Source organism: Primulina tabacum, chromosome 3, assembly GCF_025594145.1.
Source record: "Primulina tabacum isolate GXHZ01 chromosome 3, ASM2559414v2, whole genome shotgun sequence".
NCBI classification, from domain to species: domain Eukaryota; kingdom Viridiplantae; phylum Streptophyta; class Magnoliopsida; order Lamiales; family Gesneriaceae; genus Primulina; species Primulina tabacum.
Window position 1 is genome coordinate 9,193,868 of NC_134552.1, and position 20,081 is coordinate 9,213,948.

Consider the following 20,081-nt stretch of genomic DNA (forward strand, 5'->3'; position numbering starts at 1 on the left):
TGACATGAGGTCACAGAATCTGAGATGCTTTAAAAAACATTTTCCACGTTTCATGCATCAAATATTACTCTACAGCAACAATATAGAGTACGTGGATTCGCTAGATATTGTGAACTCATCGCCTGTCTTCTTGTGGCGGAAAAAAACAACGAGCTATTAATGAGAAATCATCAGTCCCGATCCACTGGATCAACAGAATTTCCAGAAGTAAATGCTGTAAGTAAAAATGAATTTAAACCTGAAAACCAAAATCAAATTCAAAGACAAGGTTTTGGTCGAGGTCGAGGTCGTGGACGTGGACGTGGACGTGGAATTGGCCGTGGTCGTGGTCAAGGCCGTGGTTTTGAAAATAATCGAGATAGTTATTTTTATAACTCATCTCAAAAGAACGTCCCAAACCATCCACAGAAAAGGCATCATGAGAATACAAGTGTTAATGAGAAGCACTCAAAAAGATATGAAAGTTCTTGTTACAGATGTGGTACTCCAGGACATTGGTCCAAAGTTTGTCGAGCCCCTGAGCACCTTTGTAAACTTTATAAAGAATCATTAAAGGGGAAAGAAAAGGAGACCAACTTCACTGAACGCAGTGACCGTTTGAGTGATTCAACTCATTTTGATGCTGATGATTTTATGAATGATTTCTCTGGAAATGATCAATATGTTGGTGGGATAGAAATGAACAATATTGATGCTGCAGATTTTCTCAACGATTTCTCTGAAAATGAACAATATAATGGTAGAATATAAATGTACAATAATCTATTTTTCATGTATTCATAGAATAATGTTTTATTGTATAATTATGATTTGTGTTATATTTAAATATATATTGCAAGTAATTTATTTCATTGCATATTTTTTTGAAATTCAAATATGGAAAATGCTATGAGCAAAGCTGAAGTTTGCATACCCGATAGTGGTACAACGCACACTATCCTCCGAGATAAAAGATATTTCTTGGAACTAAAACCAACAAAAACAACGGTGAATACAATATCAGGTCCTGTAGACTTGATTAAAGGATGTGGTAAAGCACAATTTTTGATACCTAATGGTACAAAATTTTTTATCAATGATGATTTATATTCACCACAATCGAAAAGAAATTTGTTGAGTTTTAATGATATATATTCCAATGGGTATGATACTCAAACAATGAATGAAGGGAATGAAAAATATATGTGTCTTATCACATATAAATCAGGAAAGAAATATGTGATTGAAAAACTACCAATGCTCCCTACTGGATTGCATTATACACATATAAGTCCCATTGAATCAAACATGGTAGTTGATAATTCTTCGATATTAACCAATTGGCATGATCGATTGGGACATCCTGGTTCAACAATGATGCGAAGAATTATAGAAAATACACATGGTCATCCACTGAAAGACCAGAAGATCTTTCAGAATAATAAGTTTCAATGTAAAACATGTTCTCTTGGAAAACTTATTATAAGACCATCACCAGTCAAAATCCAAACTAAATCACCAATGTTTCTTGAACGTATTCAGGGTGATATTTGTGGACCAATCCATCCACCATGTGGACCATTCAGATACTTTATGGTATTGATTGATGCCTCCAGCAGATGGTCACATGTATGTTTATTATCAACTCGAAATGTTGCATTTGCAAGATTACTTGCTCAAATAATAAAATTGAGGAATCAATTTCCCGATTATACAATCAAGAAAATTAGACTTGATAATGCTGGTGAATTTACTTCCCAAACTTTCAATGATTATTGTATGTCTATGGGAATCATTGTTGAGCATCCTGTTGCTCATGTACATACACAGAATGGATTGGCTGAATCATTGATTAAACGTCTGCAAATGATTGCTAGACCAATGATTATGAAAACAAAGCTCCCTATTTCTATATGGGGACATGCAATTTTACACGTTGCTTCATTAATTCGCATCAGACCAAGTGCATATCATAAATACTCCCCATTGCAGCTTGCATTTGGTAAAAAACCAGACATTTCTCATCTGAGAATTTTTGGATGTATGGTGTATGTGCCTATTGCACCACCGCAACGAAAGAAAATGGGACCTCAAAGAAAGGTTGGAATTTATATCGGTTATGATAGTCCATCAATCATTCGATATCTTGAACCTCAGACAGGCAACGTGTTCACAGCACGTTTTGCTGATTGTCATTTTAATGAGGAAATCTTCCCAATGTTAGGAAAAGAACAGAAACATACCGAAAAGGAAATTACATGGTATGTATCATCATTGTTACATCTGGATCCAAGAACAAAACAATGTGAAAAAGATGTACAACAAATTGTACACTTGCAAAGAATAGCAAATCAAATACCAGATGCATTTGCAGACACAAAAGGGGTAACTAAATCATATATACATGCTGCAAATGCCCCTGCTCGAATTGAAATTCCAAAGAAACAAATGGAAGATACTCATGATGTCATTAAACGCCTGAAGCGTGGAAGGCCAGTCGGTTCCAAGGATAAAAATCCTCGAAAAAGAAAATTCATAGAGAAACACGATGATCACAAAATAAAGAATGACGTTTCTGAAGAAACACGTGATGATCACAAAATAGAGAATGGTGTTCTGAAGAAACACATGATGATGAAAATGTTCTGTCAGAACCACAAACTGACGAGAATCATGAAATCTCTATCAATTATATTAATACTGGAAAAATATGGAACCGAAAAGATATAGATGAAATTGATGATATATTTTCTTATAATGTGGCAATCGACATCATAAATGATAACGAAGATCATGAACCAAAATCTTTTGGTGAATGTAAAAATCGGCAGGATTGGATAAAATGGAAAGATGCCATCCAGGTTGAATTAAATTCTCTAAATAAACGTAATGTTTTTGGACCTATAGTCCTTACACCTGAAGGTGTAAAACCTGTTGGATACAAATGAGTTTTTATTCGAAAGCGAAATGAGAAAAATGAAATAGTAAGATATAAAGCTCGACTTGTTGCACAAGGTTTTTCTCAAAGGCCTGGAATTGATTATGAAGAAACGTATTCTCCTGTGATGGATGCAATTACGTTTCGGTATTTGATTAGCTTGGCGGTATCTGAAAATTTAGAAATGCGTCTTATGGATGTTGTTATAGCTTACTTATATGGATTACTTGATAGTAATATATATATATATGTGAAAATCCCTGAAGGATTTAAGATGCCTGAAGCACAAAGTTCAAAACCCAGGGAATGTTATTCTGTGAAATTACAAAGATCATTATATGGATTAAAGCAATCAGGTCGAATGTGGTATAATCGACTAAGTGATCACTTGATGAAAAAGAGATATGTAAATAATTCAATATGCCCTTGTGTTTTCATTAAGAAAACAACATCCGGATGCGTAATTATTGCTGTATATGTTGATGATTTAAACATCATTGGAACGAATAAAGAAATTCAAGAAGTTGTGTCATACTTGAAGGAAGAATTTGAAATGAAGGATCTTGGAAAAACCAAGTATTGTCTGTGTTTACAAATTGAACAAAAAGAATGTGAAATGTTTGTTCACCAGACAAATTATACAGAAAAGATCCTTAAACGTTTTAATATGGATAAAGCAAATCCTTTAAGTACTCCAATGGTTGTTAGATCATTAAACATAGAAAAGGATCCATTTCGTCCATGTGAAGATGATGAAGATATTCTTGGTCCAGAAGTACCATATCTAAGTGCCATCGGTGCCCTTATGTACCTTACAAATTGTACAAGGCCTGATATATCTTTTGCCGTGAATCTGTTGGCAAGATTTAGCACATATCCAACAAAGAGACACTGGAACGGAATTAAACATATATTCCGTTATCTACGAGGAACGACAGACTTGGGACTTTTGTATTTAGAAGATGCTAATCCAAGTATAATTGGTTATGCTGATGCTGGATACTTATCTGATCCACACAAGGCACGTTCCCAAACTGGATATGTATTTACTCGTGGAGGCACTGCAATATCTTGGCGTTCTCAGAAACAAACGCTCGTAACAACTTCATCAAATCATGCCGAGATTATTGCACTACATGAAGCAAGTCGTGAATGTGTGTGGTTAAAATCAATGACCCAAACATATCCAAATTTCATGCGGATTATCATCTGATGAGAAGCCTGTGATACTATATGAAGATAATGCTGCATGTGTTGCTCAAATGAAAGAAGGATACATAAAAAGCGACAGAACTAAACATATTCCTCCTAAGTTCTTCGCATTCACCAAGGAGCTTGAGAAGAATAGATGTATTGATGTTCGTCACATTCAATCAAGTGAAAACTCATCAGATCTCTTCACAAAGGCACTTCCTACGTCAATATTCAGAAAGCACATATATAATATTGGGATGCGCAATCTACGAAATTTGTGAAGAATTGTTCATGTCAACATCAGGGAGAGTTTACGTGGCTGCACTCTTTTTCCCTTACTATGGTTTTTATCCCAATGGGTTTTTCCAAGTAAGGTTTTTAACGAGGCAGTACAAAAACACGTAATGAAGACATCATCGTATCATGATCATCATCACAAGGGGGAGTATTGAAAAATAATATTTAAAATGTGTGTATTGAATATTTGAATGTTGAAAATAAGAGTTGTAAATATTGAAAATTAGTGTGTGATGATGTAGGTAATGATGTATTTTATTTTTGGATTATTTGTAAAGATTTCCTATAAATAGATCTCTCATTTGTGAAGAAAAACACAATTGAGTAGAGAGAAAAATATTATAAAGTGTGTAGTTTGGTAAATTTTGAGAGTTTGAGATTTTTACTTTTTACCATAAATTTTTACTTTTTCACAACAGAGACATGTATTTATTATTGTTATTTGCATTATTCATGGATGTTAATTTACTCAAGTTAAAAATAAAATTGGCACATAAACTCCTATGAGGCTGTTTATGGGGTCAATTTTGTGAAACATATCTCCTATCCGATCTGAATTATGAAAAAAATATTGTTTTTCACTCTGAAAATGATTGGGTCGACCCGTATTAAGAGATATATATATCAATGAAACCGTCTCACAAAAAACATAATCAAAAATTGGAGAACAATAAAATTTTGAATAATAGAATAAACTTCATTTTCTTCAATTTATTTTAAAATGCATTAACATTAATTAATAATATAAATTCGACTCCTTTTAGAGATATGTCTACTTGATACCGTCTTACAGAAGACATTCTCAAAAATTAGATAACTATAAATTTTGAACAAAAACATAAACTTCATTTTTATTCTATTTATTAATTATTAATTAATGAAAAATTTAAAATCAAACAAAAAAACATCCTAAAAAATAAAGATAGAATTAATAAATCAAACTAAAAAAAAGTGATAAATAAAACAAAAATAATTATTTTTAAAAAAGAATATAGTTCATTTTTTAAAAAATAGAACGTAAATTTCATTATTATTCTATTTATTTTAAATTTCTTTAAAGATATAGTTTTTTTTTTAAAAAAAAACATAAAGTATAAATATCATTCCAATAAGTGGTGAATGGATTTTATTTTTCATCGATTTATTTTAGAATCTACTAATAGATGTGAGAACAAATAAAAACATGTATTTATTATTACTATTATTTTAAATTTTATTAAAGATATATATATATATTTAAAAAAATTAGTGCACATTTTATTCCGAAAAATGGAAGATAAATGAGAACTAAATTTCATTTTTCTTCAATTTATTTTAGAATTCCTTAATAGTTAAGAAAAATCATATATTTATAGTCGTAATAATAATAACTACAAAAAAACATGCAAAAAACATATATTTATTATTGTTATCATTTTGAAATTCATTAAAGACATATGTTTTTTTTAAAAACGGATTATTACTATTATTTTAAATTTTATTAAAGATATATATTTATATTTTAAATGGAGTACAAATATCATTCCAAAAAAAATGGAAGATAAATTTAAATTTCATTTTAAAAAATGGTAGCTAAATTTTTAATTCTAAAAATTGTAGCTAAATTTCATTATTTTTCAATTTATTTTAGAATTAATTAATAGCTAGGAAAAAATAAACAAAAACATATATTTATTATTATTATCATTTTGAATTTCATTATAGATATAAGTTTTTTTAAAAAATGGATCGCAAATTTCATCACAAAAAATGGATGCTAAATTAATTTTTTTTTTCAATTTAGTTTAGATTCATTTAATTAATGGCATATATTAATGAATATTATTTAATGAAGATAAGGACATAGATGTAAATTCTTTCATTCCAAAACGTGGAAGATAAATTCAAATTTCATTCTAAAAAATGATAACTAAATTTCATTGTTTTTCAATTTATTTTGAAATTTATTAATATATAAGAAAACTCATATATTTATAGTCGGAATAATAATAACTAATAAAATACATACAAAAAAGATATATTTATTATTGTTATCATTTTGAAATTCATTAAAGATATAAGTTTTTTTAAAACAGATTATTACTAATTATTTTAAATTTCATTATATATATATATATATATATATATATATATATATATATATGGCTCGAGCTTAGCTCGTTTTAAAATTATTAAGCTTGCGAATAACTCGAGCTCATTAATAGCTCATTTATTATGTTTAACGAGTCTGGCTCTAGTTCGTTAAGCAAAAACATTTTTGAACTCGTCGAACATTTTTAACCAAAAGGTCAATTAAGATATGAGAATTTAAAGGGGTGTGATTCTCATTTTATAGCATTTCAATCATTTCTCTCGTACTCAAATTTTGATGTAAGACAATGAAAGTTATTATTGTACATTTAATGCCCAACAAATTATTCGATCTCAAACTCATAAATGAGCCGAGCTCGAGCACGAGATCATGAACAGACTTGCAAGCTAACGAGCAGAATATCCTTAAGCTCGAGCTCAACTCGATAAATTGTCGAGCTCGAAATCGAACCCAAATTCGGGTCAATAAGCTTAACGAACAATCTCAAACGAATTTTTTACCGAGCCGAACTCCGAGTAACTCGCGAGCGACTTGATTCGTTTACCTTAATAATGTCCGAATAATTGTGTGTCTCCTTAACCTAATTGTGTCATCCATCTAATGATTATATTATATATACACACTAATAATCTCGTGCACATATTTTCAACAAAAAAAAAATTATCCCTCACGTTATATTATACACTTGTGACAGATTTTTGTATACCTATTTTTATGTAAAAAACTTGGAAACATCCATTTGACATAAAAATCACTTAATTTGGATCATATGAAAAAGTTATGCCCAGACTATTGAACATATCGGACTCACCCCTTTTTCCAACAAACTTCTCTATACAAACCTATCATGGGGAGTGGAAGTATGAATAAAGCGAGGCGACCGAAGAAGACTTGTGGGTGATATAAAAAGCGCAAGGATTCCACAAAATTAAAATACGAATATGTTGGAAATTTGAAGCGGCAATAGATCGCAATACGAAATACATACAACTTACAAGCAGTGCAGAACATCCGTCAAAAAACCAATATGATATCTGTCAACAAAAAAGAATACTGAGATTCTACCGATTGTGAGAAGGGCTCTTAATGGGAAAATAATGAAAGTATATCGTTGGCAGTAAGTAACCTGTGCCTGCAACATGTGTGCCTTTTTTAACATAATTCAAATTCCTAAGAGAGGGAAAAAAAGGTACAATATTGCAAGTTATAGTACTTTGATTATTAGTTTCTAAATGGCACAAGTCAGTCTCACTCGCATCGACTAGAACCTCGCCAAATTCAGTATCCATAATTAGCACCATATACTGAGCTATACCCTCCGGTTTGCCCACCAACACTAGCATTCGAAGGGGGAGACGTGTATACCGAACCATGAGCCGCATAAGAATTGAAGGCCTGATCAGCCGATGATGCGTATTGTGTCTGGGCTGAACCTGAAACCTCTGCCATGAAATTCTGCAATGCAATTATTTAACTAGTCAACCCCATTGACCTCATTAACTCAGTCAAATGTGCAGACTAAGTGACCATGCAGAAGAAAGAACAGATAAAGCAGCACCTAATATGATTTTGTCAAAATGTTATTGAGACGTGATCTGTGCATCACTATACAACTGGCCCAATGTGAGACCAGCCCAAGCGGGACAAGATAATTTAATTAGGAATAGCAGAACGTGCCATTCTCACTAGATACAATCTTTCAAAAGGTTGTATCATTTTAAAGAGTCTCTCCATAACAACAGTCTTGGAATCATTCAAAAAATTTCTTACAGTCTATGGAACTAAAAGTGACATTGTTTATGCAATACTGCGAAGTGCGAAGTCTTTTTCTTTATAAATATGGAAGAAAAGAAAAATGAGTTTTCAAATTCACTTTTGTACCAATAAACAGCTTAGAGGTCTAGGTCATTTGTCAGGACAGCTATAAACTACGTCTTAAATGTCAACAAAAAGTTAAGGCCCTGACACAAAAAAAAAAAAAAAAAAAAAACAGAGGAGAAAAAATAAATGCAGCAGCTCCCCAAGGTGGTGACATCATCTACTGTTCTACATTACCTGTAAATTCCATTGCCACCAAACTCGCGAAATTCCAACTAAAAACAAATAAGCATCTGAATCATACTACACATGATAAATTCTCCATTTCAATTTTCTCCCCCAAACAGACAAGGCTAGGATATATTTTCAAGCTAAAATATTGCAATTCATTGAATACTTAAATATCAAGTCAAAAGCTTTTTAAAAAAATAAAATGTCAAAAAGGCAAAAAAAAAAAAAAAAAGCAAAGCCAGAAAAGTTGTGTATGCTACAAACTTGAAAGGGAAAGATAACCAAAATATGAAAGAACAAAGAAGGTTCAGAAGGTCAATCCCTAAAGGATGTGTTACAGTGCAACCTGAATCATTTGCTGAGCTGTTTGGACTTGAGAAGCAGTTCCGCTAATCTCAACTGTCATCTCCCCAGGAACACCCCTTGTTTCTTGTATAGTAACTGTGGCCCCACTAACCCGTCGGATATAGCTAATATTTGCACCTTGTGTGCCAATCACAGCATCGGCATAAGCTAATGGGATTTGCATTTGCTGCGTAATCTGCAAGCATACAAAGCTTTAAATTATTCATTTAATAGTTACACAATCACCTTGGCATAAGCATTCTCGTTCTCATCCCAGATTGTGCACATTGAGATATCCATGTTTTTGCCTCTGAATCAAGGATTTCACATTAGGACGAAGTGCGTTGAGATTATTGTCAAAGGGAACAATTAAAACACTCGCACAAGTAATTTGCATGCTGAAATTTGATTGTTGATAGGCCATCTTAATGTATTTGCAACAGGGCAAAGTTATGATATATACGCTCCTTGTGGAGGTCCAAAGGAAAGATCATGAAAATCTAGTTTCTCTAAAAAATACCCAGTCAGCCATAACCAAGACACCAGGCACATTCTTAGATTGGCAGGTTCTCTTTCCTCTCTCGCGTAGAACTTACCTAATTCTAATGAACACAAGCTAACATTGAAGGAGTAAATTAGAAATGTCTAGCTGAATCGTAGATGAGAGAGAATCTGCAAATCATACCTAGATTCAATTTCAAAAATAAAAGCTTGTCATTCAAGGCACTACTGCTATCTCGAGGCTTCGAAGTTTACTTCCCTGAATATATGGTGATAAAACTAAATACTAGAAGGAAAATGATAACCTGAGTTATTATTGACTGAGCCGTCTGGGTGGTTGACGAATGTGCTGGCACCAACGCTTCTCTTCCGTAGGCAGAAACTCCTTGATGAGATTGTTTTTCTGGGGGAGGCGGTATGTTGGAGGGGGTATAATAATTATCAAACTGCCTAGGCGGTGGCATGAAATTATGGTTAGCTCCATATCCTGGACCTGCAGGTGCATTTTGCTGAAAACCTTGAGGAGGCGGACCCCAAGAATGGGCAGGAGGCATGTGGTCCATCTGAGAATTAGGCATTTGCATCTAACACCACCAACAGTTAGCCAGATCCAACAAATATAATACATTGAACAAAAATTTGTGCCAAATTGACTTCTACGGAAAAGAAAGCTTACATGCATTTCCAATACATGTATTATGCTTCTATCAACTAAAAATTTTCTCAGATGACTAGCAATCAATTCGATCGCTTTATGTATGCCTGCAGGCTCCCCTACTACCTCTACAATCCTATCATCTTGAAGAGCAAAAAGTGGCAGATCTTCTGCAGATAATAATGCCAAATGTAGAATATATAAGATTTCTGACATAGTTGCATAAATATATATTTGAAAGGGTTGAAATAATCCACAAGCGTTGGTGGCTTTGTGCATATAAAAAAAACGAGAGAAATACATCCACCCGAATAACCACATAATTCAATATGCAGGCAGGTTGGATTTGTGCAATAATTTCTTCCCCAAGCTCGGGTTGTCCAAAACTCAGGGTTCTACTGGAGTAATATTTATAGTATAAGCTCACTGAGCCAACATAACAATTAAAAACGGCCTAAACATGGTTACGACATTTGACATATATGAACTTCCAATGTTTGATGACACTTAAAAAACTTAACCTGATGAACTTGGGGTAATATGAGTTTGATTTTGGTTCTCATATTCTGACACTTTTAGGAACTGAATTTGATAATACCACACAAGTTTTATAATGAATTAACTCATTTTCTAAATTAGTTTTCCATTGCGTTGCATTTAAGAACAAATAATGTTCCAATGAGTTATGAACTCTTACCTCCACTAACTTTTGGCCATTACTTAATTGAAGTATTCTGCCAAGCTTTCAGTCAAATGTGTGCACTCAGTTTGAGTTGAAATTTGGTTTTCTTGATTGTTTGCTTTTACGAATAGACTAGCCTAGTGCTAGGGATAGTGGAGGAATATTATACAAAGACAACTCTGGATCTTTTTCGTTCAATATAATTCCAGTTCATTTCATCTCATTACTTGCAATTACTTCCAGCTACATTTGATCAGTATCTTGTTTCACCGAAGGTCATATCATGAATCTACCAGATGCAAGTTAATATATCTATTCCATGAATCACCATATGGTTCGTTGTCCCCTCACTCCACCATTTCAGGCCCTGGGGAGATATATAATCTCATCTCAGGTATGCAGTCAAGTTCAAAGGTACAGTTAAGAATTCGGTTATCTTGAGCCTGGAAGCGGTAGCATGTTGACATAACTAAAAATTCGCTTTGAATTCCTCGGTTGATGGACCGTGAAGAATTGGGTGAATGACTTTGTTAAAAAATTAGGTTTCAGTATGAAACTCAACACTTGGAAGATTTTATATGGCGAAAGAACAGCACGATAGCACTGAACCAATGGAGACCAACCATTTAAAAGTAAAGGCATATGTTTACGCATTTAAAAAGTCAGAACACAAACAAATTAAGTATCAAACATGAAAACCTGATTATTTCCAAATTAATGAAGGCGTGCAAATACTTTCAAACAGAAAAGGAAAAGAAATACTGCAAATTTGGGCGAATCAGGATCGATGATATAATATCAATGAACCATGAAATTATCATCAAGATATTATGAAGAACTCCCTCACAGGCTGGCATATATAGACATGAAAAGACAACAGTAGCAACACAAGAAAAAGAGCTAATTCACAAGTGCAATTCAAATCACCAAATTTTAGGCAGGTAATAGACAGTACGGCCAAGTGAAAACCTGTTCCGAGAACTCTAACAATACAATTAGATTCTTCTTGGATTGACTTGACTGTTGTGCCTTGTTTTCCGATCAAACTCCCTGCTTGTGCTGCTGGAACGAGCAGTCTTGTCGAGAGTTTGCCTCCTAAACCTGGTGCAGGATTAGAAGGATCATTCTCCATACCATCCACTAGACGCTTGTGAACCTTGAGAAGACCATCCACCGCAGGTGGAAGAAAAGCTTCTGGTTCTTCCTTAGCAGATATCATAACCTGTCCAAGAAAGGCCAGTATCAGTAACAAACCAACAGCAAAAAACACTTAGACCGCAACATTTGAATAAATAATCAGACAACAAAGATGCATCTTAACGTAAATAGTCTACAGCATCCGAACCAATGATGAACAAATTTATCTAAGACAAGTTTCACGTGTTGGCATTAATAAAATAGTCTCATCAAAATGTATATGACAAAAGAAAGAGCCACCATTTAACCATCAAAAACTCGATTGTTGGATGGTCGTCACTGTAATTTAATTACTTCTAGTTCACAAAATTGAACCAAAAAGAAGGCACAGGCTCATATATATAGCTGGTATTTACAAAATAAGATAACATTATTTTGATGAAGGTGAAAAAAGGAAATCAAAAGGCCAACCTACAAGATAAATAACCAAAAAGACAACTGATTTACCGAAGGATATCTAATATGGCAATAAACTGATGGGACAATCTGTAGAACCCGAAAAATCAGATTACGTATAAGCCATGCATAATTACTATTATTTAAAAATAAAAATGATTTTTATGCATTCATGGAGTGTTTAATTCATTTCAAAATTTGTTAGGTTATGGTTATTTATTTTAATCGCAAGAGTTTAGTTTTATCTTTTCGGATAAATACGCGAGGCCGGACTGGAGATGGAGAATTGAGATAAAATTTATAATAAGAAAATATTCATAAATTTAATTTAAGCCAAGGAATAATTTATTTTAATGAGAAAGAAGGTTTTTAAGATTTATTTAAATTAATTGGATAAAAGTTATTAAGTAAGTTCTTTTATGTTCAATAGTTAATTAAATCCTAAATTAAAATGCGTAACCAATTGGGATAAACTTTATCTAAGCCTAATATATTCAAGAAATTAAAACCTAACATTTTAATAATAAATTGTTAGACCAAGCCATGCCATGCAAGAAATCTTTATCCTAATTTAATTGTTAATTCACTAAAATATATAATGGGTGTTTAAAACTTTACGGACTTAAAATACAAGATTTGAAACAATATTTTCCCTTACATATTCTAGTAAATTTCGGCCCCCTTAGATCAATTCATGTAGGATTGGCAACTCTCCATTTTAACTACCCTTCCATAACCCTTCATGGTATATTGATTCCCTCACCTTTAAATCACCTATGATTAATAATTTAAGCATCATCATGCACCTAATCAAACCACTAATCTAGCCTACCAATCCCACAATTTTCGAGCAACAAGAAGGATGGAAACAATTCTTGTGCCATTCAAATCCCTCACTTGTAGCTTCTACCTTAATGCATTCCTTGACTCATTATACATCTTGGTAACCTTCCCCTTCACCACTTAACATTCCCTCCACCCTCACATTCGAGAATATCAGTAGAAACCAGCAGCAAAATCGTGAGTAGCAGCAAGAAAACAAGAGAGAAAAGAAAACACCGTCTCCGCCGCGCCGTGTTCGTCGTATTGGTTTGTTTCTTTCAAAACCGATTTCCAGGCATGTATATATTGTTCATTTCTCTTCAATCAAGTCCTATAAATATTTAAAAACATTATATGTTCATGATTTAAGGAGCAAAACCGATTTTTGACAGCAACTTTACAAAAAAATCTGTGCAGCCCCTTCTCGGCTCCTTCTTGGTTGATTTCATGCTTCACGGTTTGGATTGTTTTTGTGATTTAAGGAGGTTGGCTCGGTTCCAGGCACTCAAGGCTGCATCTAGGCATGGTTTAGAGTGTGTTAGGAAGGTGTTGGTTCATTAATATAAGCCCATGCACTCAAGACAAATACATGACAGCAAACATTTTCTTAGTTGCAACATTTGGCCACGGTTCTTGCTTTCTGGTTGATGAAGGTGTGTTCGATCCATGGCTGTCCTAGGGACCGTAGCCATGGTTCTCGGATCCATCAATATTTTTCAACAACAAAACAAGTGCCCCACGGTTTTCATTTCTGATTTTTGTGTGAGTTGGTTTCGGCTTTTGGGGGTTTGGGTGGATCTTGGTTGGCTTTTAGCCCTTAGCCATGGTTCACACAATACTGAGTCAAGTCTAGATCGAGCCATGGTCGATCATATGGCCACTGGAACGATGCAAGACAGCAAGATAATTCAATACATCACAGTACAGAATTCTTGGTGCTCTCGGTTGGAGCTTTGAGTTGTCATAGGTGTGTGCTTGGATTTTGGTTGACTTTTAGCCCTTAGCCATGGTTCAAGCCACGCCTTAGGATGTTGGTAAGAGACTTTGGTCGGTGGTTCAAGCCCCAATGGCCATTGGTTTCACAAACCACGCAAGGGAAGCACGGCTGCTGTCACGGCTTTTGACAGCAGCTTTGCTGCGGTTCAGAGGTGGTGTGCGAGTTCTTGGTTGGCTTTTAGCCTATGGCATTAGACTGGACAGTACCTTAATGAGTTGGGAAGGTCATGTTTTTGGCCGTTCGTGATTCGGTTAAGTTTAGAGGTCGTACGATAATTTACGGTGCAATGTGCCAAAGTGACTCTCGAAAGAGCGTTTCAAGGTTTTGGCCTCCATTCACTAATTTTCGTGGATTACAATTCTTAGGGTTATTATTTCATCATGTTAAGCGTATTTTAATCATGACTAAACGATGGTTCGGGTTGGTACGGAGTCACGGTTAGAAATTTAGTTGTTGGTCTCGTTGGCCCCATTTTTGGTTCGATTACGAAGTTGTTCTCAAGATAAAAATATTTGCAAGTGTCTCATATTAGAATTAGGTCGCAGCAAGCCTGGGAACGATCCAACTCATTCGGTAAAAGCAGGGTTATAATTATATTACGTGCATAAAATATAAAATGTTTATTTTGAGATATATGTGATATGTCTTGTGACCACCTCACACTTATGGGATCTCCACCCGGTGACTTACGACCGGTTTATGTTTATGTATGGGTACGGACATCCAGTCCAAGGGTTGTGGTGATCTATACCGCCCAGTATACTGTGGTTTAGTCTGATCAGACGTACATGTTATGTTACGGACCACTTGCGTTGAAACATTATCTCTACCAGAAAAATCTCATTATGATATTTTATGACAGGGCTCTATCGAGCAAATCTTTTACGTATGATTTTTAGATATGCACGTATTTATAATTACTCATGACACGATTTTCACCTTACCCTTCACGATACGATATTTTTACGTTACACGAAATTTTATGATATATTTACTTGTTATTCACAATATATGCATGCTGAGTCTTTAGACTCACTAGACTTGATTATTGTAGGTACTGATAAAGTCAAGACCGAGGGCGGGGACCAGTGAGCTAGCTTGGGTCAGCAGTAGTAGGAACCCGATGACCTGATGTTTCAGTTTATTGATCTTTTTATGTTCAAACTCGGTTTTATTATGTTGAATTATTTTTAACTGGTTGTTTTGAAAAAAACAATAATTAATTCCGCTGTTATTTTAAAATTAAATCTATTTATCAGTTTATTTTATGAATGATGCATGTTATTTATTTAAAGAGAAAATTTTTAAATAATTCCGCAAAATTTCGAATACGAAATACGGGCATCTACACAATCAATTATACATGCTAACACATATTCCACTGTGAAAATTCCTCAATGATAAACTCAAAATCATAGTTCACCCTTGCATCTTATCCCAATCAGTATGTTAAAATCAAGTCTATGACCTTTATATTAGAATATCATTAATGAAAATCTGATCATTACCATGAATCCTAAGATGTAAAAAAACTTCAAGATCACAAATTTAACCATATATCCCCCAATTCATCTAACTCACGAACTGTCAACAAATATCATTTTTCGTAAAAACAAATTTCCAACATTCCCTGACACTGCAACCTCCCCAACCATTCATCGATACTACAACATTGTAGACTAATATGTACATCTTGCTTTACAGACATGAGATCTGTTTCTTAATTCTTCTTTTTTTAAAAAAAAATTAATTATTTTTAAATGATGAACTGGATACTAATTTATTTAATTACTTTGAAAAGTATACACGTTACAAGAGAAGCCTCATAGACATAGTGAACAATAAGCTTCACATTTGTGCATTCAATATTTTTTAGCATGGATCATGCATTTCAAATAAAAGGACAATGCTAATACTTAACGCATCATAAATGCATATCATTCAGAATTCATCAGTAATCCCAGTAAACAATAATCTATATCAAAACTCACAGTCCATTTGACACAAAGGGCTCAAGTTTAAAACGAGGTCTCGAGTTTGAGAGACTCAATTGTAATAAATTCATTCTCAACTCAAAAAAAGACAAAATCCTAGAAATAACCAACATCATCCAAAAGTAAAAATATTATAGCATAAGAGCTTGACTAATTATGAAAAAAATTTAACACAAATATCTATGTTAATTGTTAAATAATTAATTTTCTCTTTTTGCTTGTCAATTTTCTAGTCGAAGCAATCCTTTTTTCTTTGCTATGCCTTTACGAACTTTAACAACATTACCAAATTGAGCTACCCCTGTATGCATGCGTTAAGAATTATTCATTTAAAGGGAATTATAAAAAAGATTTTAATTATTTGCTTTAAATTATCTCTCTATCCAAATTCTTAAATCCATGCATTATCATTTATGAACATTTAATCTCTTATATATTTTTATTATTTTTTGTTTCATCTTCATGCTATTAATGAATAAAAGAATAAATTTTTGGCTGGAAAAATAGATTGCCAAAAACAATACATACTAGAGACAGAAAAGCAACACGTCAATGCTGCGGAAACAAGAAGTATAAGAAAAGATGAACACGGTTTAGCATATAACTTACAGTGGAAGATTTTGATAGCAAATTTCTTTTTATGACAGAGGATAATGATTAAAAATTGTTCATAAGGATAAGAGAGAACTGGGGTGGGACGGAGGAAAAGAATTAGGATTTTGGAAAAAATAAGATTAGAATTCTAATTGAAGGTTAATTTAAAAAAAATTAAGGTAAAGAAGGTAAAAAAACAAAAGCAAATGGCAAAGAAGGTTATACATCTAATTTACCTAAATAATTAGATTTAAAACATGTACAGGACATAGGTGTAGTCGGAGCTAATTTGGCCAAAAACTTATGTTACAAGTTGTTATTATGCAATCGGAAATAATCGTCTGATTATTTGCATCTTCTCCTTCAAGTGATGGTTAGGTATTACTCAATAACTTGTGCGAATCTTGCCTTGATATTTTACATGCAGCTATTGTGATAAAAAAGCTACAAATTGTATCGCTTGTTACGTGCCTAAAGAAATTGAGGCTTTAAGACTACCTAGGACCTCTCTTTCGCCTGTCTCACTAAAATATCTCATTATAAACTATACAGTTGTTCAACAGCAGGAATATCCGAAGCAGTCACACAAATAACATCGGATGTCATACAGAGATACCAGGCATCAGGGTTGGCTCATAAGCCTTAAAATAAACATGAAACCAAAAATAAATGTGAATCTTACTTTTCAGTGAAGAAGCAAGATGGTAACATTTTTTAACCAAATGAATTTCAATAGAACTTGACTTTTATGCATGTATGCAGGGAAAAATTGCATACAGAAAAGCAATAAACACAAATACAATTGAGAGTTAAGCATGCGCATAAATGCAAGACAGCGAAATTTTTAACCACATTAATAATCGATTTACTTACAGCTCTTTCTCTTGTTCCTGGAGGACCATCAAGAATCTTAATCCGAGCTTTTGTTTCTTCACATGTTTTCTTTATGTACTCTCCCTTACGTCCAATTATGCTACCAACCTTTTGGGCAGGCACTAGCATCCTGAAAACACTCTCCCCAGGCCACCCTGGCCATTTTTCAGTACCTCCTCCGGCTAATGAAATATCTTCATGATCCTGCTTTTCATCAGATTCTAAGTTCTCTGGTATACCTTCTATGGATTCATTTTTGTGTTCTTCATTTTCATGTAGCTCATGCACAGGCACAAATTCATGTTCATATTTGTCTACATGTTCATCTTCATGCTGATATCCGCTTTCATGTGCATGTTCAACTTCGGAAAAGTTCTCATCAAGATCAGCCATAGTATCTGTGCTGGAAATATAGACTAAAAATATGTGAGCACTCCCAAACAATTAATATTTATCACATCCATCCAAAAGCTATAAGTTGCAGCCTGAAAATAGTGTTTTTCTTTATGGAAACTGTACAAATGTAATATGCAGTAGTTCCAATGCCCGTGGGATAAAAAATCAACAGTGACCTATGCAACAGGCTGCATAAAGATGTAACGGCCACAGAGGTAGACAGCTAGGAAATATCAATCGCACAATTTAGAAAGCAACTTTGTAAACCATTACCTCAAGACTTAGACCCACACACGATTTCTGATAGAAAAACAAAAAATGTGCAGTTAGAAATCAATGCAGTTTCACAGTTTGCAAATAAATTTTCCTCACAACCCTAGACTTAATTGAGACACCTGAGACTGTACAACAAAAATTAGATCCAGATTGAACACACCCAGTGAAACAAGAAATGCCTGCACTGGTAAAAATAAGACATGTAAAACATTTTTAGACCAGAAGAAAAGAAATGTGAGATGTAGGTGGATTTACACAGTAAAATATAAAGCAGACAAATCCTTTTAGGGGTATAGAATTAAATGAAATAACTTAAAAGGATACCACTCAAGAGTTATGGGGAGGATTTAAATAACCTAAATAGTAAAAGTGACCACAACAGAATTTTATAGCCAATAAGGTTTTATGGCTTTCGGCAACCACCTAGAGCATTATTTGGATTCAAGAAACTTATAATAAGCGCAGGTTACATATAGTCCAGATATCATATGTTGTTCATCAAGTGTTTAGCAAGGATGGGGCTAGTACAACCAACACTTTTTAGAAAATGTCGGTTTCTAACTTCTATGGTACTCCAAATTCATTCATACACATATATGGAATAAAGTATCCAATTTTATAAACTCCTCCAATGTCTGAATTTTTTTTATTCTTGATCCAATAAAAAATCTCTTAGGAATTGATGCTACAAATTCAACCCAAAGATGGATAAATAAACATCAAGTGCCCACGTCCGGATTAGGCCATCAAATTTATACGAAACCAAAAAATCTCTCAGTCCCCAATTAACTAATTTTCGTAATAAACACACGCGCCAAAAAAAATCAACAAGACGAAGAGATAAAGAAAAGAGCTGAAATAATGTGAAGCTACTACCAATTTAAACTTTATCAAGGAAGCAAATTCATCATTGGATAAGGAGTTCAACCTAGTAATCAAAAACCCGGACACAATTAAAAAGAACCAACGGGGCAGCAAGCGAGAACAGAAATTGAATTGAAGAAAAACTTACACGAATTCTATCACTCCGGAGGGGAGAATGATAATGAGAATAACCTGGCTGTGCTATAGATTTTGTCAAGGGTTTTCTTTTCGGTTCAGATATATTTGGTTTATTTTAAATTAGCATTTGACCCTCCGAACTACGACTTATGACCAAGTTAACCACATCAACCGGAGAAATACATATTTTATAATATATAAAAATAATAATCACTTTTTCTCTCTAAAAATATATTACAAATTGAATCCTTACTTTCCATTTTGGATATTGGCTCGTGTATTATTATTTAAGTTTACAGATCAAAATTATTATGCGGACTATTATAATTGTTTCATAAAAACCTTTCTACTATCGTCTTACGGGTCAATTTTGTGGAATAATATTCGACTCAAAAATAATATATTTTTACTATAATCATAAACATACCGTCTCAAATAAAACATACTCTATATTTTTTTTTTCCTATTATTAATTATAATAATAAACTCATGTTTTTTTTGCTATTATGCATATCAAAAATCATGGTTCAAATGCTGGTTATTACTTAATAGAAAGTTACATGATTAAACAAATTATTGGATATTTGTAACATATAAGATAAGATATCATTTATTTTATCAACTTAAGCACATAATACCAAGATTTTACAATTCAAACTCAATTTATAATAGAAATAAATAATAAATTATTATTATATACGAAATAATTATGATTAAAATTTAAAATGCAATAATTATAATACTTGACGTGAAAAAAATGAATGTCAAGTTTTGATAATTAACAAAAATGCAATATTTACAA

At 33.3% G+C, this 20,081-nt stretch overlaps 1 protein-coding gene across 5 annotated transcripts; it reads right to left on the reverse strand.

Moving 5' to 3' along the window:
• Positions 1 to 7,444: 7,444 nt before the first annotated feature.
• Positions 7,445 to 19,411, reverse strand: LOC142540026 (flowering locus K homology domain-like). Of its 5 annotated transcripts, XM_075645874.1 has the most exons (8): positions 19,290 to 19,368; positions 18,275 to 18,301; positions 17,606 to 18,003; positions 11,702 to 11,954; positions 10,072 to 10,220; positions 9,701 to 9,979; positions 8,896 to 9,090; positions 7,445 to 7,955 (listed from the first exon to the last, which is right to left on the reverse strand). In XM_075645874.1, the coding sequence occupies exons 3-8, from the start codon at positions 17,996 to 17,998 to the stop codon at positions 7,779 to 7,781; spliced, it is 1,446 nt and encodes a 481-aa protein (XP_075501989.1). In that variant the 5' UTR covers positions 17,999 to 18,003; positions 18,275 to 18,301; positions 19,290 to 19,368; the 3' UTR covers positions 7,445 to 7,778. The 5 variants fall into 5 exon arrangements, with proteins under 5 accessions (XP_075501989.1, XP_075501986.1, XP_075501985.1 ...); XM_075645871.1 differs by lacking the exon at positions 18,275 to 18,301 and having other exon boundaries at positions 19,290 to 19,411; XM_075645870.1 differs by lacking the exon at positions 18,275 to 18,301 and having other exon boundaries at positions 17,606 to 18,008; positions 19,290 to 19,411.
• Positions 19,412 to 20,081: the final 670 nt, after the last annotated feature.